This window comes from Eupeodes corollae, chromosome 3 (genome assembly GCF_945859685.1).
Source record: "Eupeodes corollae chromosome 3, idEupCoro1.1, whole genome shotgun sequence".
NCBI classification, from domain to species: domain Eukaryota; kingdom Metazoa; phylum Arthropoda; class Insecta; order Diptera; family Syrphidae; genus Eupeodes; species Eupeodes corollae.
The window spans coordinates 69,511,528-69,537,383 of NC_079149.1; the positions used below are offsets into that span (position 1 = coordinate 69,511,528).

The following is a 25,856-nucleotide window of genomic DNA, read 5'->3' on the forward strand; positions in this document are numbered from 1 at the left end:
CAAAGACATACTCATGTACATATACATATATAGATGGTATCTAAATTTCTCAAGGTTGAATGAGAAGTCCAAAAAAGAAACTATTTTTAATAAAACAGGACATACAAAAATAGAGATACCTAGAAAAATATGTAGGCTAAAAAGTATCATCATTTCGAGACCAATGAAGCTAATCAATAAAAAAATAAGGTTATTTCTAAGGATTATCATGTAAATTTAAAAATTTAAAATGCCTTGTCATATTGATTGAATAAACTGTTTTATTGAAGATGGAAGATGCCATTACACCCTCGGAAAAAAAATAACATTAAGACCATGCAGTTTTTGTTTCTATGTTCTCTAAACATAAACTTTCAATAATACTTTATTGTAAGCAAACCCCAATTTTTAAATAATAAAGTTTTTTTTTGTATTGCATTTTAAAAATATTGAAAAAAAAATAACTAGCAAACTATTAAAACCCTAATTGATTTATAACTGTATCACTTTTGGTAAGATTCGCTAGTTTAACTAAGTATAAGACCTGCATAGGGGTAATGGGTTTTTGAATGTTGTTAAAAACTGTAGAAGCATATCATTTATTCAATTATTGAAATATTTTTCTTGTCAATTTTGCACGCAAAATCACAAAAACTTATTAAATAGAAATTTTTTTTTAATCAGAAAAAAGATATCATAATTTTATTTTTGGTTTAATGAAGGTTAAATAAATGCTTATTTCTATTTATTGAACCTGTAATTGTAGAACTTGCAACCTGCATTTTTTAATTTCAAACAGAAATCATAGAAACTTTTTATACTTACGAATTTTTAAATCATAAAGTTGACTTACCTGAAACATAAAAAAGATTATATTTAGATTTGTATTTAAACAAAATCAAATAAAAAAAATATCTGAAAATTGCAATAAATTTGAAAAATGGGTTATGTAATTGTTTTATTTTTGCAACCAAGTTTATTTGAACGACGTTTTTTTATTATTCATTAACCTCATCTTAATAACTATAACATTTGATAAATCTTAAGATTGCCCTAACAAAATCAATAGCGATTTTAAGAGAGAATAGTTAGTGACATTGTTATTTCATAAAAATAGAGATAATGTCACTTCATAGTACAAAAATTCATCGTGGGGTGTACAATATAAGGAAAGTTAAGTTAAGTTAAAAAATTAAAAAGAATTAAATCAAAATGCATTTTTTCAAAAGAAACAAGATAAAACAAATTCAAATTCATTGACAGTATTAATTGAATTAAACAATTTAACAATATAGTTCAACGATTTCATTATGATCGAAATCAATAAGCCACAGTTTTACTTTTTTCAAAAAGGCGAATAGAGTTAGTAGGTTGCGTAGGTTACCTGGAAGGCGGTTATACAATTTGCAGGCGACAACATGATACGAGTTTCTTAAGCTTGTAGTACGAAAAGATGGAATGGCAACTAAGGATTGGTAATTACTTCTTAAGATATAGCCTTCACATATTGGCCTCTGCAAGTACCCGCCTCTAATAAAGAAAATCTTGAGAACCTTGTAATAAAATAACTGTCTGACAGGCAAAATCTTTATACACCTAAAAAGGTCCATGGAATGAGAGAGACGGATGAGTTACACACTTTTCTTATAGCGCATTTTTGCAGCACAATAAGCGGCTTCATTTTGTTCTGATAAGCACCTCCCCAACAGCCTATACCGTATTGCATTCGAGAATGGAAAATCCCATAGTAAACAGTTTTCATGGTGTTATCAGAACAATACTTTCTAAGGCGATAAAAACAACGGATTGTTGAAAGGAAATATTGTTTAAGCCCCAAAATGTGTTCAGACCAGCTCAAATTTCTATTGACTTAAAATAACTTTGTTACAATACCGTAAGGATAAGGTTTGTCTATTTGGTAATAACGAATTGCAGTGTGGTTGCCACGAACTGTCAAACTCTAATCGCGTTCCACATACCACCCACACTGCAACGAATAAATTGTTAGCGCTTAACTTAACCTCAAAATTATACCCCTTTTGTTTTGTTTGTTGAAAGGGGTAATTATAAATTGACAATTGATCGCCGTCTGCGAATTTTCTATTTCAAAGCTCATGTGAAAGAAAAGTCAAAATATGCGAACATCCACAGTTCGCAGTTCTCAGCTCATGTGCAAGATGCTTTAGTGTATTTTTGATTCAGATTTAAAAGTTGCATCACCTTTTTTTACTTACAAGTTAGGTTGACCGTTACATCCCAAACTTTTTGAAATGTGTGCAACAGAATGATTGGCCAACAAAATGCATCAGAGGTCATTAACACATAAATGCATGTTCTATTATGGTCAATAATAATTTGTTTGGTAAAAAAAAGAAAACCTTTGTCATATGCATTGAATGCTATTTCAAATTATGAAACATTTTTGTTTATTTTCGCTACTTAGTATATTATTAGTATTAAAACGATATAAATCTTAAACATTCAATGCCAACCTGCCTTCACAATGATACAATTCATCACTCATTATAGCTGCGTTGAGCTTATGTACATGTCCAAGTATATTTCACAATTTCCGAAGGATATTTCTGACATTTTCTCCAACAACATGATATGAACATTGTACATAAACATCAACCAGAAAGATTTTACCAGCCTCCAGCATTCCTAGTGTGTTTGAACTAAGTGCACAAGAGTGGTGTTTCAACATTGATCCAAGCAATTAATATCAAAGGAGTGAAATTTAATTTGTCGGAAAGTTTTAGCAGGTGTAAAGGTATAATGTAAGTGTAGGCGGCAGAGACATCACACGTCCAAACATATTTTAGTCAATTAAGAATGATTCAGCATCTTGTATACTTCTTGTTTGTCCTTTAACTATACATACATTCTAAAAATTAAAAATCTATTTAGGTATATACGTACGTATGTATGTACGTGTTGAAATCTACCTATTCGTTGTTCAGATTGTTCATAAACCATTTGAGAGCTTTGTTTGACATACATACAATAGATAGCACTTTGTTCTCTGCACATGGAGATACTTTGACATTTATAGATAGTGTCACATACAGGCGTGACAATATGTTTTAATGATGGGTTGCGTGTTTATTGAATGGGGTGGTAAATTTGTTACTACCTATGAATATTAAAAGAGTTGCTTGAGAATCATTCTTTTCTTTCCTTTTTCCCCAACGTATAGCTACATACTTAAGTAAATAATAAGGCCAAAGGAGGAAATAAAATTGGATAAAAATACATCCGAAGCTATAAAAGTAGGGACTTTAATTGGGTTTCTCTTCGAAACATTTTTTAAATAAAAAATTCTTTAAAATATTATGAAAACATGGAAAGAAAAATCGTTTATTAAATTTCGTACTGACTTCATTGGTATCGTAAAACGATCGAACCGATATTCACCTTAAGACTACTTTTATTTGGTTATTTTTTAGGTGCAAATATTTATATTACATGTTATAAATCTCCTCACATTCTAAGACACATGTGTGTTATGAAGTTGACTATATATACACTGAGCTTTTGAACAACTAAGCCACGGAATAATGTTTACTTAAAGCTCTTGGTTTTCTACCCTTTTTTTATCGTGAATCAAATCGTACCTTGAAAATAATTAATTTAAATAATGGTAAAATTTAGAAATTGCTATTCAAAACCTTTTGTTGCTCAATTTGGAGTTCTCCGGGGAAGTCATCACGGCCCTTGAATTAATATTTCTTCATCAGCTCATTAATGGCGAAAATTATACAACTAATTTATTATCTTGTATACATTTGCTAAAAGCTGACTACTTTCTGGAAAACTCTGAAGGTTAAAACAAAATAACCGATGTTTCTAAGGGTATAGAACTTTAAGTTGGCAACACTATCGCAGCGTTGCCGATATACGGCCACAAATGTTGAAAATTGTCTTCGAAAATTCACCTCCAAATTAGACCTCTACAAGTCAGACATGGCGGTTATAGAACACAAATCATATATAAATTATAATGCCTGAAGATTATCTTTCGAATAAAGTAAATTTCATGTCAATTTAAGAAAATCATCTTCATTTTATTCCATCTCCAATTTATATACATATATCTCTAAAAAAACAACTTGTATTTAAAATAAAGTAACTGACCTATTACAGTTTTTATTAAATTGTAACGATTTTATTTAGTTTCTTAATAATTGCAATTTTTATAAACAAGTTTTGTTAAGTACTTATCTTAACCAAATTTTTACAAATTATTTATTTGACTAAAATTTTGTATCTTACTTTAACTTCCATATTCAAGGTCTTGAATTGATGTTTGCATAAGCGTATCTTTCTGACGGCTCAAAGTAAAAAAGGTTTTAATATAGTCATGTCAGTGGCCAAGAAGATAAGTATCAGGTAGATGCGATTTATACAGATTTTAGCAAAGCTTTTGATTCTGTGAATTCTGGTGCAAAAACTGCATTATTATTTTATGCACTTCTGGCGTCCCTCAGGGTAGTCATTTGGGTCCTCTGCTCTTTAATATTTTTATTAATGACATTGCGTCAACTGTAAAATTCTCTAAGTGTCTTTTATATGCCGACGCGACGACTTGAAATTATTTTTGAAGATCAAATGTGTTGAAGATTGCCACCTCTTACAATCTGATATTAACCTAATTGCGAATTGGTGTACTGCTAACAGTTTAAATATAAACATAAAAAAATGTAATGTGATCACATTCTTCAAATCTAAAACATCTATTCATTTTAATTTTTAATAGAGGCTAATACACTTTCTCGAGTGGTTAAAATCAAAGACCTTGGAATAATTCTAAGTTCAAATTTTTCTTTTAAAAATCATATTGACTATATTGTCAGCAGAGCTAATTCACTTGTTGGCTTTATTAAGCGAAATTGCGTTGATTTTAGTGACCCTTTTGCTTTATTGTTGCTTTATACATCTCTGGTTAGGTCTGTATTAGAATATGCAGATGTTATATTTAACCCAACTTTTAGCACTTATTCTGATCGAATTGAAAAAGTCCAAAGGCGTTTTACAAAATTTATATTTTATAAAATGAATTGGAATTTTACACCAGATTACAGAGCAAGATGTATTTTGTTGGGTATTAAGTCTCTTGAATCAAGACGAAAAATTCATGATGTAATGCTTGTGAGGGATGTGTTATGCTACCATGTAAGATGCTCTCACCTTCTTTCGATAATACCTATCTACGCGCCGCTAAGATCCTTTAGATCAGTAGATTTGCTTTATGAACAGTTTCACAGAACAAACTATGGTTTTAATGAGACGGTCTCTAGAGCTATCATTAATTTCAATAAAGTTTGCCATTATGTTGACTTAAGTAGTTCGAGAGATTGTTTTAAGGAAAGTGTTTTGCTTTTATTTATTTTTTAATACTGTATATAGATATCGTTAAAAAAACATCAATTATTGTCATTATTGTAAGAATTCTTTAATCGTAATCTGTTAGCTGTAAATTGCTTGTAGATGTCAATAAATAACGTATAAATTATAGAAATTGTTATCCCGCATTCGAGAAATATACGGTCAAAAAAATGCTATTGTTTTTTAACTTGTTTAGCATAAACGCCGTCTTTGTAGCAAATTTTGACAATTTGACAATCGGGTTGTTTTTACTTGTCAAAAAAATATAAAAATATATGACCGCTTCTAATGTGAATATGACAGCTGCAGAAACAGTACGAATACGAATACGAATCTATTATCGAATTATTTTAGACTCAATTCTGAACTACCTAAATTAAAGCATTACAACTTTTTAAGTAGTTTTAATTAAAAATTAGAGACTGGTTAAAACATAAATAAATTGTAACAAATAAAGAAACGGAAAAGCGTTTCTAAACTATCCGTAACAAAATAAAATATTTGTCAAAAAATCTATATATATATAAAAATGAATTGCTGTCTCACTTAAACTTGAGAACGGCTGAACGGATTCATCTTATCTTAGTCTTTAAATGTACGTGGACGTTTAGGGAAGGTTAAAAAGGCGAGAACAAATTGAATAATTTCCGGGAAAGCCCTAAAAACAGCCCTTTTCTATTTCGCATACAAACGTTTTCTACAGTAAATTGTTGTCAACTGTCTAGGCAATTTAGGTTTATTCCTAACGTCATAGAGTCAATTTATTACCGCTGCATATAGTGCAAATGCAATCATATCTATGAAAATAGTCTTCGCTTTGAAGGATCTAATGTCGCGTTCCGAAAATAAACAAAAGTGAATCGCGAACGCGAAAAAAATTTAATAAACTAAAGTACTGATTTCCAATTATAATTTCCAATTTAATTTTAGCTAACTTCAGTTGTAACTGTATCAGATTATTTTTTTTAAGTTTGATTAGTCTTAAGTTTTGTCACAAATTAAGTTTCTGAACACAACCATAATATTTGACATTAGATTTGACAACCAACTAATATTTCAATTATTCTGTAGCCCTTTAGCAAATGAAAAAATCAGAACACGGAAAAAAGTATTACGATTGACGATATTGTGTTACGATTATGGTTACTATATTCTATGAGTGCATCCTTCTATCATTGTGAGTGACGATTACCGCTACGTGTGCGAGAACTTTCTTTACTTTTGTGATCCTTTGTGATAGTGACATTCCAAGTAGTGTGCTCTTTTTTTTTGTTGAAATTTATATGATAGTGACACTTTACTGTTAAGTAAGCGAGAAATTTGCTCACTTTGATTAATTACGTTACGTCGCAGTCAATAAAATGTGCGAAGAGCTACCTCACGTGCTAACCGCACTGATGACCAGAGATAAACAGATCACGAAAAAAGTCGTATTGCTATGTCAGAATTGCGTTATTTAGTGAGTGACAATGAAGTGGATAGGCTAGAATGCAACAAGTTCGTGCACATCAAACACAACAACAGACAGCACGACATAATGAAGTTGAGCGAATCCGCAGGCGCAGTGTTCCTGTGATACACAAATCGGTAACAATTGGGGAAATGAAAATAATTTGTTAATATTGTAAGGCGTTAAAATACACTGGTGAATCTACTGGATTATGTTTTGCTGGAGGAAAAGTAAAATTGCCACAATTGGTCCTACCAACACATCCTTTACGCTCGTTAGTTTCTTGGATTGGAAATGATTTTAAGCCCTCCCATAGTCAATCAATCAGCTGGTAGTCAGTTTTGTAAGGGAGGGTCAAATTTTGTTTTCATATTTCGACCTATGTTCTTTGGGGAAAATCCTGAAAGTATTTTCAGGAAAACTCTGTTTTTTGTTTTTAAGTAGGCAACATGATGTGTTGAAAATAATAATAAAACTTCATTCTGCATTAAAAAAATGCTTTTTTATTCAATACTTTTTGTTTGTTTTGAAATTAATTTCCAAAAGCTTATGTCTTTTATTTATCGATTGAGGCAGTACGAAGTCTGCCAGGTCAGCTAGTAATTCTATATTTTTAAGATGTTGTATTTTGAACCTGTCACGAATAATTTAAAAATGGGTGATTATAACTTTATAAGTTATTAGTTACTTTATACTTATAATACATTTTTGAGAACGGGGAATTTTGTTTTAATATAAAATTGTACGTTATTTGTTTTGCGAGACTCCACTTAATTTCTCTTAATATTTTCAAAAAAAATAATATTTGTGGTAATAGTTATATTGCGGGAAAAATTTTGATAAGCTCTTTTCACTCTCCAAATTCAAAATTTTTCACCGGAATAGTTTAAGAGACTTTAAGACAATCAAAATTCAATGCATATAATTTTATATCATATTAAATGCGATATTGAATAACAAATTTATATTTTTATTTGTATGGAAAGTATGCAAAGAAACCAATTGGAAATAAGCAATATTATGTCATTGTACGTCGTGGTTTTTACTTTAATACGTTTTGGTTTGCAACCTTCCGAGTGTCATTGTTTATACAAAATTTGATGTTCTAAGTACGGTTGGATACACCGCATAAAACATACCTTTTTATTTGTCCTTTAACCCAATCCAAACATCCTTTTTGCCTTCCTGGTGTTGTAAAAAAGTCACTATCCGCCGTAACAATTGGATAAAAAGGGCTTATGCGAACGATGGTATACACAACAATACACTGATAGTCCATTGTTGATATTTTTAATTTTAAAGGTAAATATTTATGATTACGTCGATTAATACAAATATCACAACAATTAATTATCAATATTATTTTTACAAATATTACATAAAGTCCATAGATAATAACAACGATATTAATTATATTAAAAATACCGATAGACTTCAAAATAAAATCTGAACTTTTCGAGATGAGGGACTGCATTTAGAATCCCATCTATATGTGATGAGGTTTATAAAAATCTTTTTTGTTTTCATTTTTGTATACAATTTTATTTTTTTTTATTTTTTTTCATACACAACCAACGACACAGCTTATATTTTAGTTTATATCAAAAAATATTAATTTTGTTTTTATTACAGCAACGATTTAAAGTTTTTTTATTACAAAATTGTTTTATTATATGCAGACTTTTTTTAATTTTCTACTTACAGTTTATAAATTCTTTGTTTTTCTTGTTGTAAATACCTTGGACGGTGTTAACTTTGTTATTTAAATTTTAAATTAATTGGCCACGAGTTATTCATATTATTTTATTTATCGTTCATTTAATTTGTTTGAATACAATTTTTGTTTTTCTTAGTTTTTTTTAAAGGAGTACTAATTTTAAAAATGAAAGTTTGATTTAAAATCAGTGAGTTTTAATTAGATTTTTATTTGCAGTTTTTAACCAGAACCATTCAACTTAACAGATTTCGTAAAATTTTGAAGCATGATGTAATAATAATGAGGTAATAATAGAGCAAATATTATAACAAATCAATTTGCACGCAGAGATCCTTTGCCGTTATGAATTTATTTAAAACCTTCACACTTAACGAATAAAAAACAAACAACAAAACAATGATGCACAATTAAGTTATTTTGCAAAATGATAATATTTAGTTTATAAAGACATTGGCGCAAGATTTTAAACAACCTATTTTTGAGGGCTTAACAATTTAATAGTTAGCAATTTGCTAAATATTTATCGATTAACTAATAGAGTTTAAAATTTTAAGCCTTTGCTAACTATTAAATTGCTAATTGACTTTTATGAAAAAACAGCATCTACAGCACGACAGTTCCTGGAAATAAACAAAGCAACTACGCTCATCCAACGGACCTGTTAATTGGAATTTCCAACTGTTGACTGTACCATTCCAACCATTACTCTTAAAGGAATAATTGTACAAATGTCATATGGATCTAGAAAATTTCTAAAAGTTCTTCCGTGATTTTGACTTCAGCAAATTGTTAAGCATTCCTGACAATATTACTCGCACACATAAATGGTTGAGAGTTGTAAGTCACTAGACCCAAGTTCTCAACGGACTGTTGCGCCACCTAATTTATTTATTTAAATGGTTAAGAGATAAAAAGATGTTAAAATCTTTTAAAATTAGTTAAAAGATTTAAAAAATTAGTTAAACCTTGTTAGCCTAATAAATTGCTAAAAATATATAACAATTTGCAAAATCGTTTAAAATGTTGCGCTATTGATTTCCTCCAATTTGTTCTAAATTTACACCAAAAACAATTTCCAAATAAATTAATCTCGTCTTCTACTGCTTCTAAAGTTAAAATTTCTATTAAAAATATTTTTCCCTATCGGTACCTAGAAAATTTAACCCCACTCATAAAACAAACAAAAAAAGTCTGGGATGCGACCCAAACTGATAACTTCCCATCCCGACCGTCTATTTGCCTTGCTTAAAAGTTTGTAGGTTTTCGTGTTGTTAGTTGAATTATTCTTAAAAAAAATAATTTTTTCATATAAATATATAGTTAACTACAACCTTATTATTTTGGAGTTCTTAGAACAATATTTTCCGACCCAAACGATCCTTTACAACCATCATAACAATTATGTGGATAACACTGAAAGTCCTGCCAAGTAAAAATAATTTTGGTGTGTGATTATAAATAAGAGAAGTTATATCGCACCATCAACTGGCAATTCCTATAAAGTCTGTGGTTATATAACGACATAATGTTATTTCACCCTTACCTAAAGAAAACCAAAATTCCACTTGGAAAGGAGTAAGAATAATTTAATGTTAATAATTTATTTAATGATTACAGTTTATATCAATCAAGTAAGTTTATGTAAAATAAGCTGGAATTCCACCTTGTAAAGATTTAATACTCTCAGACAAGACCGTTAATTAATAGATTTAATACTAAATAGATGGTACGAATTAATTAAAAGTTGTAATTCGGCCATAATTAAGTGTGGAATCGGATCAGGATTTGTTAATAACTGCATTTGAAAAAAAAAGTTCTGTATTAAAAAGAAAAGGTGGCGGTAAAGGCTGAGCTTTCTGCTGACTTTCTATTTGATCAAAAAATTAACCAAAAGAATGAAATCCAAATGTTCGAAATGTTTTGATTCAATACCTACAGTACTGTGCCAAATTTGTTCAACCATCACCGCTAAAAGATAAATTAAGATAAATTCTTTTTTAAATTGAAAAAAAAAAAATGTTTACGGGAAAAAAAATATTATAAAATATAAAATTCAGAAATTTGAAAGCTTTCAAAAATGAAGCATCACAAAAAGAAATTTCATGGAAATATTCCATTCAAAAATCAACTACATATTTGTAGAATCATCAAAAGTGGAAAGGTGTTAGGCCATCATAGAGGAAGAAGGCCTCGAAGCACTACAGTAATAGATGATTGAAAAATAACAAATTTCTTTCGAAGAAAACCCATGGAATCATCCAGGGAAGCAAAAATTGAACTTAGGTTACCCATTGACCCATCAATTATACTGCAGGCTGGATTGCGTTGCTTCAAACAGCAAAATAGCCATTTTTTTTTTTTTTGAAATGTGAAAGCTCGTTTGGCTTTTGCAAAAAGTCATCTCAATTGGAGTCCCCAAAAATGGGAAACGATCTTATTTTCTGACGAATGAAAGTGGAAAACAACATGTCAGAAGGCTAAGAGGTGAGAGGCTTAATGCAAAATAAATTAAAGGGACGGTCAAACATAGAGATGGTTCAATTTTGGTCTTTTGCTGCTTCTTTGTCCAAGGAACCGGCGCAATTCGACAAGTGGAGGGCATAATGAAGTGTGAAGACTATATAGACATCCTTTGTAACACCATGCTGCCTTGAGGTTTTTCCATGGCCAGCTCAATCCCCAGACCTGGACCCAATAAAGAGCCTGTGGGAAATTGTGAAGAGAAGAGCTTGCAACTACATTTTTAAGCACAAAAGTGACCTCTTCGCGGGAATTCCGAGGCATTGGAATGACATTCCAAAAACGCTTATTAATAACCCTATAGGTTCAATGCCAAGAAGATATACAGCCGTTATAAAAAAAATAAAGGGTATGCAATAAAATATGAACACTGAAAATAGTTTGAAATTTAGTTGTAAGATCTAACTTGCAAATGTCTAACACAGCAATTTTACCAACTATGAAAGTATTAAGTTATTTATTTTTTGTTTCAATGAAGAGTGTTAATTTTGTTTTTCAACAATTATAGCGGAATATCTTAAGAGTTAGAAAACTAAAGAAAGAATTTTGCTGTTTGATTTTCTAAACAATTTTTTTGCACAGTACTGTATACATAAACATACATACACGTGTAAGAAGATCATTTTCCAACAATAAAATTTTTGTTAAACATCGAAAACCATATCCTCTTCATTGTTTTTGTTGTAATAAATTCAAAGATATGAAAAGGTCAATATTGACGCACGTGTTATCTATTTGTATGCAAACATTCATTATGATTAATTCTTTAGGGTGTTTGCAATATTTGTCTGTTTAATTAATACCCAGAGGGTTGTAGAGGTATCCTTTTTCTTCTCTATGAAATCAAATATAATTCATTTGTGGCTTAGCAACTAACAAAACTGAACTTGAGTAGGTTTATAGACTGAAGGCTGTAAGTTCATGGTGGCATGAGACTTTTTCTCCAATTATACAATATTTCAACGTCAATCCGAGGATAAAACTCAATAACTATGGTATATCAAAAACATTTGTATTCGGGTCTATAAAAAATTGATTTTTGAAAGATATTTGTAGGACTGTCATGCTGGAGTTCTTGGGTTTAATCATTGCCTTGTGTCACCTAAAGTTTTTTTTGTCACGCATACTGCCTCTTACGACGAATTCTTGTCAGAAAAAGCGCTTTCTTATGCCGTTCTGGCATCCAAACTATAGGAACCTTTATACTCCCGAAATTACTAGGGCACAGGAATAGTTGATAGTTTTAAGCCGCTAGGCGCTAGTTCTCTACAGACTGTTGCGACACCTAATTTATTATTTATTTTAATTTTTGTTTAGTTATAGTTAGTGAGTTTACATCGGATGATGAAAATGAGATTTGATTTATTTGTGACTCTTTTCAAATTGCTTGTTAATATTTGTTCAGCATCGTGTGGCAAGTCATCATAGAAATGCTCACACCACCATTGTTCAGCCTTATTATGAAAACTAGCGTTCTGTAATAAATCTGAGTTAAAAATAGTAGAAGATACTTTACCGGTTAGAAAACATCCAGCAACTATAGTAAAGAGACCATAGCTAAAGCAGATGAAGCTGAGAGTGTAGACGAAGATTTCTTCGTATTTTTAATAAATGAACTAAACTAAATGAAAATCTAGCGTTTCATCGTAAAATTTTGTTCAATGCAATGAACAACCCAATTCCTAGCTCAGGGTGTTTAAAGTCTTCAGAAATAACCCACCTTCGATTCGCACTTTGAAAGCCAATATCATTCGAGATACTAGTCACTGTGATCGAACGAGTGGCTTAAAATTGGACCTTCTGAATTGACCACCTGAGACGTAATCGTGGTCAAGATTTTTAGATTTCTACTTTAAAAAGTAAAAGTTCTTTTGGCCGATAATTAAAATTGTAAATAAACTTTCAAATTTCTATGATTTGAAATTTGTAATCAAACTTTTCACCCTTTGTTTTTCGGATTTCAGAAACATTCTCAATTTTAAAATAACGACTATATTCTCCAATAATTTTCATTGGATAAGTTAGATAAAGATAAGTTAATATAAGCATGTTATGACATTAATAAACATTATCTACTTATAGCACTTGTATAGAGCTACTCCTTTGACTTCATCATCAAGTCAATGGCTCTTTCCGTGTCCATCTTATAGATTTTAAATGTTGGCACTATACCAAAATGTAAGATTTTCACGCATGATAGGAGTCGTGTTTTCCGAATTACAAACATGCAGTTTGATATAAAATGTACTTCGGTCCCATTCAGTCTAAATACATTAATTTTTAATACATAAATACATATTTATTTATTTTATAAAAGGGAGATGAAAAACTTAATAAGACTTTTTATGAAATTATAGTATATATGTACATATGTACATAAACGGTAATCGTTATTCCCTTTATAGAATTTAGACATTCCTTTTTTATATGTCATAAAACTTATGGACACAAAAAAAGAAGAAAACAAAAACTTTGATATTAAGTCCCCAGAATTAAAGAATTGAATGCTAAAATTCATTTTGTATTGTATATTAAGTAATCCTGTATCACCATACAACAATTGTTAGATTATTTTTCTGTCAGGATTTGTTTGAAAAAAAAAGTGTTAAGCTTCGAAATCAAAGTTAAGATGGTGTTTGTAAGAGGTGTTTTTTAAGACGTGTGGTTTCCAATCTGTCAATCATTTTTTCGGAGTTGGTTCTCTTGAAAGCTGTGATCATATATGCTCAGTTTGGTTTGCCTTTTTATAATAAATAAACTTACCCCTGAAAAAGTTTGAAAATGTTCAAATTTATTACCAAAATAATTGGTTCCGTTCACCCGACGGACGCAACAAAACAATTAAACAACAATTAAATTCACAAGCACTCAAGGGGTTATTAGTACCCTTTATATGTTTATATTTATACACAGTGCAAGCGTTAGGAAAATTGTGAAGGATTTAAAAGGAGATACCGGTGCACATTGGTCTTAAAGTTCTGAACATCAAAATGGGAGGGAAAAACAGAGTTGGCCAAAGCATTCCACATTCTCGATGTGCGATTTAAGAAAGAATCTCTGTACTTGACAGTACGCCCGAAATTGAGCTCAAGGGTAAACTGATGAGCATTCCTAGAAGTGCGAGTATCTCGCCTGAATTGTTTAAGGGGTGCAATGCAACTGGCTAATTCGACAGAACATTGTTTGTAAAAATATCTATAAAATACGGAAGGCATGAAACATTGCGATGGTGTTCTAGCGGTGTAAATGTTTAGATTATTGTTCTGTCGCAAATCATTTTAAAGCCCTTTTTTGAATTCTATCCAAGAGATTTAAACTTGTTTTGGGGGCACCTGTCCAGATATGCGAATTATATTCAAGCTTTGGACGGATAAAAGCTTTGTAGATTATAGCCAGAAAAACTCAGTAAGTGTTTCTATGTATGCGTAAAAACACGTCAATTTTTCTCGTTTGAATTCGACCATATTACAAATACAACAATGTAAACAAATGGGTTTTGGAGGGTGATACATACGAAGGATTTATATCTTTACTAGAGTGTTTTTGCTATTTCTATCATTTCACATTTTATATATAGCGTCAGCAAGAAAAAATATATAGAATCGTCAATCGTCATCATCGCAATCCTTCCGTCAAGAGGATCAGTTGTCTCAAAGTTTAGTTCGAATTAATTAAAGTATAATTTATTTCATTATATATAAATTATTGTTTTATTAAGAAAAGTAAAGAACCCCTAGACAGAAGGAGCTTGAACCCCACATGTATTTTATTTTTCATTAGAAACTGTTAATATTTATTTAAATTTTAAAAACGTCTATACCAATAATAAAAAAGTCGATCATATTTATCCAATAAATCGAATACTTTAAGAAATGTTCGCTTCACATTTTCGTGTTTATTTACAATTAACTTTATATTGTTTTTTCTCAAAGGGTGTGTATACACCTTGGATATGTTTTTAAAAATAACTTTCTTTACACAATTCTCCGGCATGTGTACAAACATATATAAGCAAGCAAATATACTGACAACAACGTTATAACGACGACTGTTTTCCTTGCACAAAATAAATTGTTAAGTTAACCAACAACAACAGTTTGAGTCGTCTTATTGTGTTGATTATTTGACATGAAGTTTTTTTTCTCAACTTGTGGCCAATAAAAATTTAACAACACTTCTGTGAGAAAAGACATAACATATTATTTTGTATTGGATCTCGACATGCGATATGATGTTAGTAAAAAGTAAAATAAAATTCCTTAACACTTAATATACAATACACGATAAGTCGACACTTTTTTATAAACTTTTGTTGATATAATTTACATACAAAATTAAAAATAGAAAGCAATGAGCTTGCATTGAATTGAAAAATTAAAAACTAGAATTCCTATAAAATTGTAAGTGTGTACCAAGTCTTGCCGTAATATTTTGTATTCATTTATTTTTAGTATTGTTTCATTTATTTGGCTATTATAGTAAGTTTAATTAATAACTGATATAGAGTGTTTTCGTTAATTCTATTTTAAGAATTTAAAATTGCTTGTGAAAAGTTTTTCAGGCTCTCTCCAAGTCTGACCACAAGAAACAATATTAAGGATTAAAATATGAACTTCACGAGAGCCAATCTAAAATCTCTTCTCTAAAATCTATGATATAGTCTTTAATACACTTGTCTTGGCTTTGTTTGCCTTACCAGAATCCTTACGAAGAAATCCATCTGTCTCTATTGAAAAGGGTATTTGTTAAACCCTTAACTAAACCCTGTAACACATCTCTATGGTACAACTTTATAAACTACTTCAATGGAAAAAATCTTTTCATAAAAAAAAAAAGAATTTATTTCTTATTTGTATTCGCATGCCACTGTAAAAGGTCTTATCAGCATTGAAATGCTCTTCCGAAGCCGTGTAGTAGTTCCCGTACTGCTTTCATAGCTTACAAATGTGGCTGTCATCTATTCTTGAAGACAAGGCAAACTGTCAGATAATCTGATTCCTGAACATTATTTCGGCTTCCAATGGCTTTTAAAACAACACAATTAAACCAGAACTTATTCCTTGCCTATATAAGGCAATAATTGCGTTTCTTTTTTCTTCAGCGGCTAAATCCATGGTAACAGAAGCGAAACTGAAACCAAGTTCACATTTATTCATTGCTTACTAATGCATAAATATTTTTGTATATGGATGTTTTGAGCAACAATATCTTGAGGTTTTTTAACCGAATTTATGCCACTTCTAGGTACATTGGAAAATTTAGGAAAATATTTAAAGTTAAACTGTTACAGTTCATCAAAGAAATATCATATTAACTTTTTAAACCAAAGAAAACAAAAATATAAAATCCCAGTACAGTTTTCGAATAATTTGAACTAAAAAAATAGAAAAGAATTAGGAATTAGAATTAGGAATGGTATTTTTGGTATAGAATACCATTCATTTTGTGTTTTCGACCATGGAATGTGCTCCTTTTAAACTTTTTGATATGACGGTAAAAAAAAGTTATTTGCTTTTTTAAAGAAATTTTGCGTGAACACAATTATAGTTAACATACAAATGCCTTTAAAACTCTTTCGCCATCTTTAAGAATAACTTCCGATGATTATTTGATTATTTCGCTTGAATTCCTATCTTATTGGCACACATTTTTCCTTTTTTCAAAAAGTTGGAATAACCAGAAGCCAAAAACCAGAACTTTTAAATGGCTTCTGGGTCGTAGATGGGTATTCAGCTCAAATTTCGATTTTTGTCTAACATATATTTTGTATTATATCTAAAAAAAGTATTTTTTTTTATTCGAAACAAAATATATTATTTCAATTAACACAGTGAAAAGTGTTTGATTGCAAAAATCAATGCCGAATTTTATATAGTATAACTAATGAATAACAACAACAAAAACACTTTGCTGCGTGTAATTTAAATATATTTTCCGATAATTGTTAAATTTTTTCCAAACAAATTAAAATTTTTTGATGAACGATACGACTACGAGCGAAATTTATATCACAAATTATACAACAAATTAGTATACGGGCTTACATTCTTATTTTTATACTTTTTCCATTTTTGTATTGATTTTGAAACTACAAAACTTGATATTATGTTTATTTTTTCTTTGCACTTAACGTTAAGTCAGCCTATATCAGTTACGAAATTAAATAAGAATTTAAAAAATATTTGTTTTTGTATTATAGTGTTGAAATATTTAGAAATAATAACAAAATTAAATTTCGGTAAAAAGCTTTTCCTGCACACAAAATCAGTTGGACCTTTTTGGCAAAAGTTGGTAGTCAAATATAGGGTTCTCTTAGAAGTCCTTTTTCTAACTTTTTATTTGTTATTCTGTAAAAACGTGTCTAAGAGGAACTAAATTGATTATAATTCATCAAAAAAAAACTTAAAACAAAGTTTACCAAGTTTAAAGAAAACTAACCAATTCGGTTAGACTAAACCTGAATAGACAGAATTCTAAGCACCACAGTGGTTTTTCATATTTAATTTTGATTTTCAAATGCTTTCTAAAACTAAACGAATTACAGGTCTTAGCTTCCCGCGACACATATAAAACTTGATGACATCAAGAAGTCCGTAAACATATTCAGCATGTTTCCAATACTACTTTTAGTATTAAAATATGTTTTCCTTTATTCAAAAATTAAAATTTGTTCCACAAAGTTATAATTATTATCAAGAAACGATATTTTTAAACTAATACAATTATCGTAATATAGTTGAAATCTAAATTTAAATCGAGACAACTTAAAACATCTTGTTAAAAAATAAAATGTTCACTTTAAAATTACCTCATTACCGCGATACATGATAGATCAGGATAAAAAGTCAAGGCAACTCTTGAAAAAAAATGACTGTCCTTTTTAAACATCAAAAGTTAGGAATTTTTTACAAAGAATTGAATTTGGATTAAAATGTTTGTGATTGAAGTATAAACTGAATTGCTTTTTGATTTTCCTAACAAAAATTTTCTATTAGCTTGTTTGAATTAATATTCAAAAAATAACTTCTAGTTTTGAGTTTGACAGTCGAGATATTTGTAACAAAAATACAACTTTAATTTGATCATCGCTTTCTATTTGTAACGGCGAACCGCGTTCTGTTTGACCCAGCCTTAATATTTAGAAGATATAGATAACAGTAATCTTACAAAAAAAAAAAAACAATTGTAGGAAAATGTATTAAGTTAACAACTTGAAATGTTTTCCAAATTGTATTTTAGTTAATGCGTTAATGCGTCAATCGTTCTTTCAATAATGTTTCTTATTTGTGCGTCTATGGTAGAGACATGATTCTGGACTTCCATTTTCAGCCAATCGAAATGGAGTCATTAGATGTTTCTCTAAAGGATACCCCGTATCTCCCAAAATAATAGTGTACTCATCGAATTCATTTAACATTTCATACATACATACTCACTTAAATTGTAAACGAATGAATCGTTATAAGCACCGGAATATCTGGAATCTATGAAACGCACATTTGTTTTATTTCACAAACCTGTCGATGATAAATTTTCTTATAACAAAAATACTAAAGATGGGATATACACTTATAATCATGACATTTAGACTGTAGTAACCTTTTCTATTTAAAAAGAGATGTTGAAGGTTTTTTTTTGGTTCTATGATTCGAACATGAGTTCCATCGATGCATCCTATTATTCCAGGAAGTCTGGTTTTCTGGTAAAAATGAATCTTCGATAAATTCATCTCGTCATTTGTCATATGACCCTTACCCATTGTGGACACATATATACGTTCTTTTACTACGTCTAGCACTTCTTTTAATACTACCGAAACTGTTGGCTGAGCAAGGCTTAAATTAAAATCATTACCACTGCACTTTTGGTAACTTCCTTCTGCCATGAAACGTAGGGCAGAGCAGAGTTTGAGAATTGGTGGGATTGCAAAGGAACGCTGTGGTTGTTTCAAATAATCTTTGATTTCGTTTAGCACATGGTAGATATCTAGAAATGGCGATCTCAAGGCAACCTAGGCTGAGATCCAATTAGCGCTGTAGTGCGCCGTTTTGGTACCAAAAACTCGTTTGACCTTTGATTGAAAGGGATAGATTGATAGAGAAGCTTCATAGCGATTATGTTAGAGCCATTTTGTCGCATTGAGAAAAGAGATTAGGTCTCTAATCTTTGTCTCAGATAGCTCATCGAGTTCTTGAAAGAATGCTTTTCCAAATCATTTCATTCTGGTGTTTGCCAAAGCAGGATAGGGAAAAGATCCCAGAACCAACTCCGCACTCCATCTTTAAGCCGTCAGTAAAGATGGTTGTGTCGAAACCTATCGACACGATGTCATCCTCAACAATGATAGGACTTGACCATTGAGTCGAGGTAGCGTGAAGGGCGGTACTTTAGTTTTGTTGGTAAAGAGCAACAGTTCAGTTTTACTTTGGTTAACTCCTAGTCCACAACTAGTGGTCCAGTTAACCAAAGTAGCACATAAACAAATGCGTCTTAGTTGAGTCTAAAATAACTTATAAATCTGCAACAAAACGAAGATATTAAATCAACACTTCTCTTCAAAGAATTTGTTTACAAATTATACTTTTTGGTTGGAAGTTCCAATTGATTGGAGCGATCTCAAATGTTTTTTCTTCTTCCGAATTTACAAGAAACAAATCGACATCACTTTATTTTGACTTTTTTATAAATTTTTGCAATGAATGCAAATCTTTGAAATACCTACGTATTTTACTTTACATAGCTGATTGAGATAATAATAGGCCCTTAAATAATATACATTGTTAAAATAAATGTAGCAATTTGCAAAAATAAATAAATTAGGTGGCACAACAGGCCGTAGAACCAGGATTAGTGACTTACAACTCTCTACCATTCCAGTGTGCGAGTTATGTTCTTAGGATGGAAGGGACCTACAGTTTTTTCCCGAATCTCTACAGGTAATTTGAGGAAGCACTTTTATTACAATCATTAATTTTGGAGAATTGTCAATTCCTTGCGAAAGACTCACTCACGCCATAATAAGCATTTATCTATATATGGTTTTAAACAATATATCATTACAGATATTTTCGTACAAAATAAGGGAGAATAAGTAGGTGCTCATTAAAAAATGACTGAGGACGTAGCCATGAATGTTAGGTGTACACATTTGAATCCATAATTAATCAATAAGACAATGTAATTAAACGTTTACTGTACGCTATCATTTCCTTACGTATATATGGCACACTCTCATTCATATGCTTAAATAATCATATTGATGATGAGAATGTAACCATTTAACGCGGCTCTGGTGTACATTTTTCGCCTCAAGTGAATTCAAAAGCTATAATACTCAACGGTATTTATGTGCTTAAGGAAGGATATTTAAAAGGTGTATATATAATCGTATGTATTATATACATATAATGTTTAAATGAGTAAGTTATGTAGGTACTACGATTCTCTGACTTAATTTAGATGGAAATGCCGTCGTGTACTATTTTGGAAAATATTGCAGTTATTTTTAGATATGAACATTAACACAATTTGACTGACTGATGTGTAATCTTCAAATAGACTTTTTGTTTTAATTGTGATAGATGTATGAATATGTCCTTTTAGTAATAATGAAAATTAAGTGAAAACGATTAACATACGTGTACATACATATACATGTAGGTCTTTTTGTGTTATCGGTTAAGTTATAGCAGTAATGGTTGGTTCAGTATGTTTTATTATGAAAGGTACTTTTTCAAAAGTTAAAAACACAAGTAAGATTTAGAAAAAAATAGTAAGAGTATTTTCACAGTACAGATCTCAAAATCCTCGCACTAAATGGTGTCTGTGTTGAATTTGAATTTAAACTAATGAAACATTTTCGAATTCAATTTATCTAATGGTTTAGTCTACGAAATTCATCATCTTCTTCGACAATTTATCTGATTTCTTTATAATAAGCACGCACTCAAGGGGATTTGTGTACCCTTAATATGCTAAGACACAGTGTGTGACTTTTTTTTGCCAAAAAAATGTTATTTCCTAGTAAGATACATGCATACATACATACAAATGTGTTCAAAAAATAGGAGTGCCTGTTCTTTTTAGATTAAATCGTGACTCAAAAGTTGCATAATTTTTTTTTAATTTTTTTTCTTTTGTACAAAATAGGTAATCCAGTCTTTTATTATGCTTAAAGACTACTTTGTTAAAAACAAATAAGGTAGTAAAAACATGAATTTTATCAAAATAAAGCCAAAACGAACTGTTCAAAATAATAGGAGTAAACAAAATAAAGTATAAAAAACTAAAAAAAAAATATTCAATATTAAGATTTTTTTGTCAGTATTTTGTGGAAAATCCTTTGTTTTTTTATAATTGCTGCACATCTGCGTGGCATAGAGTTCACAAGGGCCTGACAACGCTCAACTGGAATTTGGTTCCATGTTTCCTCGACTGCGTCCCACAACTGCCTGGAATTCAAGGGTCTACGTCGACAAACACCCTTTTTCACATCTGCCCATAAATTTTCTATGGGATTGAGGTCAGGCCACTGAGCTTGTCAGTCCATGACCTCAACCCCATTGACCCGAAACCATTCCTTGGCAGACTTACTGGTGTGTTTCAGGTCGTTGTCTTGTTGAAATACCCATTTAACCGGCATATTCCAACTCGCATAAGGCAGCATCACACTGGTCATTATATCCACATAAATGCGCTGGTCGATCGTGCCAATGATTTGATGTATGGGGCCAACACCAGCATATGAGAAACTGCCCCATGCCATCACTCTAGCACCTCCATGCTTTACCGTTTTAATGGTGTACCGAGGCTTAAAATCGGAATTTTCTGGACGTCGGACGTATTGCCTAGAGCCAGTTCCACCGAATAAAACAATTTTGGTCTTGTCAGTCCACAAAATGTTTCGCCATTTATCTGCAGGCCAATTAGCATGGCTTCTTGCAAATTTCAAACGAGCGGCTACATGTTTTTTTGTAAGCATCGGCACTTTTCGTGGACTGCGAACGGAAAGATTGTGTTCCAACAATCGCCTTCTTATTGTTACGCTACTTTCTGCCAGTCCTAGATCTTCCTGGATCATCTTGGAGGACGCAAAAGGATCCTTTCGGTTGTAGCGAACAATACGACGATCGTCATTTTCACTCGTTACTCGTTTCCGTCCCCGGGTTTCGACTTTATTTTCATATTTTACAGCATTGGCAATCATTTGGTCAGAGCACCCCAACATCAACTTTATATCCTTATACGTTTTTCCTTCATTTCGCAACTTTCTTATGATTTCCCGTTTTTCGGCGGTGCAGTGCTTTCCTCGGCCCACTAAATAACCAAACTTGTTTAGATATTCGATATTCCAACTATTTAATATTCCTATTTTAATTTAGTTACTTACTGTTTATTTTTGTTAAGTGTTTGATTTTTTTTTTTAAGTACAATATAACTCACACTCCTATTATTTTGAATAGCCTGATTGAGAGTAAAGATCATTTGATCTCTGGTTACAAATTTAAACAGTTATGAATTGCAAATCAGTTCATTGTTTTATCATCTTTAATGTCCCGTTATACTTACCGGTAGAGAAATGGGCTGGTTACTAGTAAACAGATGGTAAAAAACACACTTGAGCAGATTTTGTAAAAGCACTCCTTTTATTTTGAACACCACTGTACATACATACATATATACATATGTATTTAAACAGAATAGTTCAAATTAAATTTCAAAATAAATTTTAGGAAGTTCAAGTTCATGATAATGACACATTTGCAATAAAACAACTGAAAATAGTTTAGACTGTGTATTTTATATATTTTGTAAACAAACACACACAACCACATACTTTATTCACATTTTATAATGCATTTTGTAAGTGAAACATAATAGAAAATCCATTTTGTTTTTGAGAAAATACAACGCCAGTGAAAAATGTTTTGGTATAATGAAATATTCTTTTTTAAATTTGTTTCTGGTTGCATTCTTAGGCAATTGATTAATTGAGACTGCCTGCAGCGTATGTAATTGAATTGAAATTATTTAAAAATAAATATAATAATAATATATGAACTAAGAATATTTGAAAACAAGAAGAAAATTTCATAAACAAAAGATATATCGATGTGATTAGTAAGGAAAAATTTCGTACATTTGAGAGAGAGAAAATTATAAAATGTACCAACAGTGGCAAAGGAATTGGTGTTTTAAGGATTTACAAACAAAATGCAGAGAAAACTGGAAGTAAACCTTTAAAAAACCTTTCAAATATTGTTGAAAATTTGTCTCTCTTCATTTTACTATTTCTAAACTATTCTCACTTAAATTCAGTCCAATAATTTAGCTGATATAACTTAAAATGTTGCAAACATTTAACTTCGCAAATGGCACTTGGCTTTGTTAATGGTCAAACTTGTTGAACTTGAGATTCAGAAAATGACGCGTAATTGTTAAGCATTAGATTTATTCACAACGCGTGTATTTTCCGTCCAGATTTTGGGCCGCCGACACTTTAATATTATTCTTTAAAGAGAAAAAATTATAAATAGTGTTCGTTATCGTGAAATGATGCCACATGTCTAGGCAAACAACGCCACGACCACCAACGCATTTAAAGACTTTAAAACCTTCGTCATTTTAGAGTTAATAACAAAACTTTATTTTTTTTTATTTTAAAGTAATTGTTAAGAAATGTTTTTTTTTTTTAATTTTTAAATCATCTTATAGTTTAAAAATACATTTTTTTATAGAAGGTAAAAAATTTACAAACTTTGTTTTCTATCAAATTTCAAAAGTTATACAAGGAAATCCGGCTACTTTGTCATTTTGGCGTTTTTTTAATAGAACATCTAAAAGAGTTGTATGGGATGCGGTGAATATTCAAAAGTTACAATAACGCGATAAGGTTATAAACAATGGTGCAAGTTTCGTGTCCACATCACAAAAATATGTTAAGCACCAAAATTCCCTTCAGAAAATATCTTAGAACCTTATCCACTCCTTATAAAGTTGTCTTCCAAGTAAAAGTAAAAGTAGTAAAAACTGACTAAATTTAACCCCCTTATTATTGTGCACCGCCATATTTATCATACTCTCCCAAGCTTAGTTTAGTTTATTTTATCAAACGAAGTCACAAATCTCCAGTGATTACTTTATAATAATAAAATATAAATATCAAAATTACAATTATATTAATCATTGCCGCCATGAAGGCTACTTAAAAATAAAAGCAAATACAATTCAGAACAAAACCTACTCAGACTAAAATCGATCATATCGCAAACACTATTAGTTACTTTTAAATACCTAGGCAATGGTTAGTTGGGTGCATAATTTGTATTGTGGTATGGAATCTTGAAAAACAATCGGTCTCTAAGCAACCTCACAGGATCATTGAAGTTAATTAAGGCTAAAATATCGGAACATTAATATGATTGGCCAATACTTCAAGAATGAACATTAAGCCAGAGATTTTTTTTTTCGAATGTTGAGATGCACCTTTTTTGGATTTTTTTTTCAATTCTAAAAGAGTTAGTTTCGTACGAAGGGCACCAAAGCATATTACAATAATCAGGAGTAGATCTAACATACGCGTAATACAGATATTTCAAAGTGTATGGATCACAGAACCAATTTTGAATTGCTAAAGGTAAATCCAAACATTGAGATACTTTTTGCTTCTAAAAAATCTATATGTTTGAAGAAATCAAGTTTTTGGTCAAATATTACACCAATTTCAATTTCAAGGTAACTGTTTTACATGAAATGTTAATTGATAAAAGGTTTCAAGAAACAGTTAAACTTTGACATTTTGCAATAATAAGGTTGGAGGAGTTGACCAAACACCAATTCGATAATCTCGCAAGATCTTCTTGCAATAAATTGGGCAGGTTTAGGCAACATAAGGGACTTCATTTGCAGTCAACTGCATTCCTTGAACGTACATTTTAACCAAGTCAACTAGTTAGTTTTTCAAGTGTCATAAACTTCAAACTCACAACTTTGCTTCCCTATCTTCTACTTTTAGTTTACCGTACAAAAACTACCAACAAAATAATGTAACATTCCTCAGGCAAACTACAAGTCCATCCCAATTTGTATTTCGTATTGGAAACAAATATTACTTATTTCTTTTCCAATTTGACGAGAAACCCTTTTACACAAAATATTAAATTTAACTGTGCGAAAAATAAATAAATCGTAGAGGAATAAAGTTCAACTTTCAGTTAACTAAAAAAGATGATCGATTGTCATTCTGACATAAGTTGACTTGACTTGATAGTTAGGGACATTTTTCTTGGCTACCTTTCGAGTCAAGTTTCCAATAAAGTTGCCTTAATTTGGAGGCAATTTTTTGGCAGCTGGCCAATCAGATGCTTTAAACTTGCCTTACTTTCAAGTCTCGTTTACACCGCTTCTAGGAGTATAATTGACAGGTTCAGGTTCATTCTTTGAACGTACATTTTGACCAAGGCAACTAGTTGGTTTGATGAATTTAAATTAGTGTCATGAATTTAAAATTCAGAACTTTACTTCACAAATGTTTGCTTTAAATTCATAATACAAGAACTACCAAACACATAATTGTCTAAAAAAACACTCCTCAGACAAGCTACAAGTCGATTACGATTTGTCTTTATTATTTATTTATTTATAATTTATTTATTTTCTGCACAATTCCATTTAATGTTTTCTGTAAAAGGGTTCCTTGTCAATTTAAAAAAGAAATAGGTAATATTTCTTTAAGAAATATTACCTAAGCTCAGCTTTCACTTGAATGAAAAAACATGATCAGTTGTCATTTTGAAATAAGTT

The 25,856-nt window shown here is 30.7% G+C and overlaps 1 protein-coding gene across 3 annotated transcripts in view; it reads right to left on the bottom strand.

Annotated features, from left to right (window-relative positions):
* The window catches only part of LOC129950031 (UDP-N-acetylglucosamine--peptide N-acetylglucosaminyltransferase 110 kDa subunit), a 92,027-nt gene that overhangs the window by 36,732 nt on the left and 29,439 nt on the right, over positions 1 to 25,856 (bottom strand). Inside the window, exon 1 of one of the 3 annotated variants that reach the window (XM_056061798.1) lies at positions 7,957 to 8,680. The exons of the other annotated variants lie outside the window; for them this stretch is intronic. Coding sequence (XP_055917773.1) covers positions 7,957 to 8,291 — 335 coding nt within the window. The 5' untranslated portion in view covers positions 8,292 to 8,680. Of the gene's footprint in view, positions 1 to 7,956; positions 8,681 to 25,856 lie in introns of those variants that run through there. 3 annotated transcript variants of the gene reach the window in all.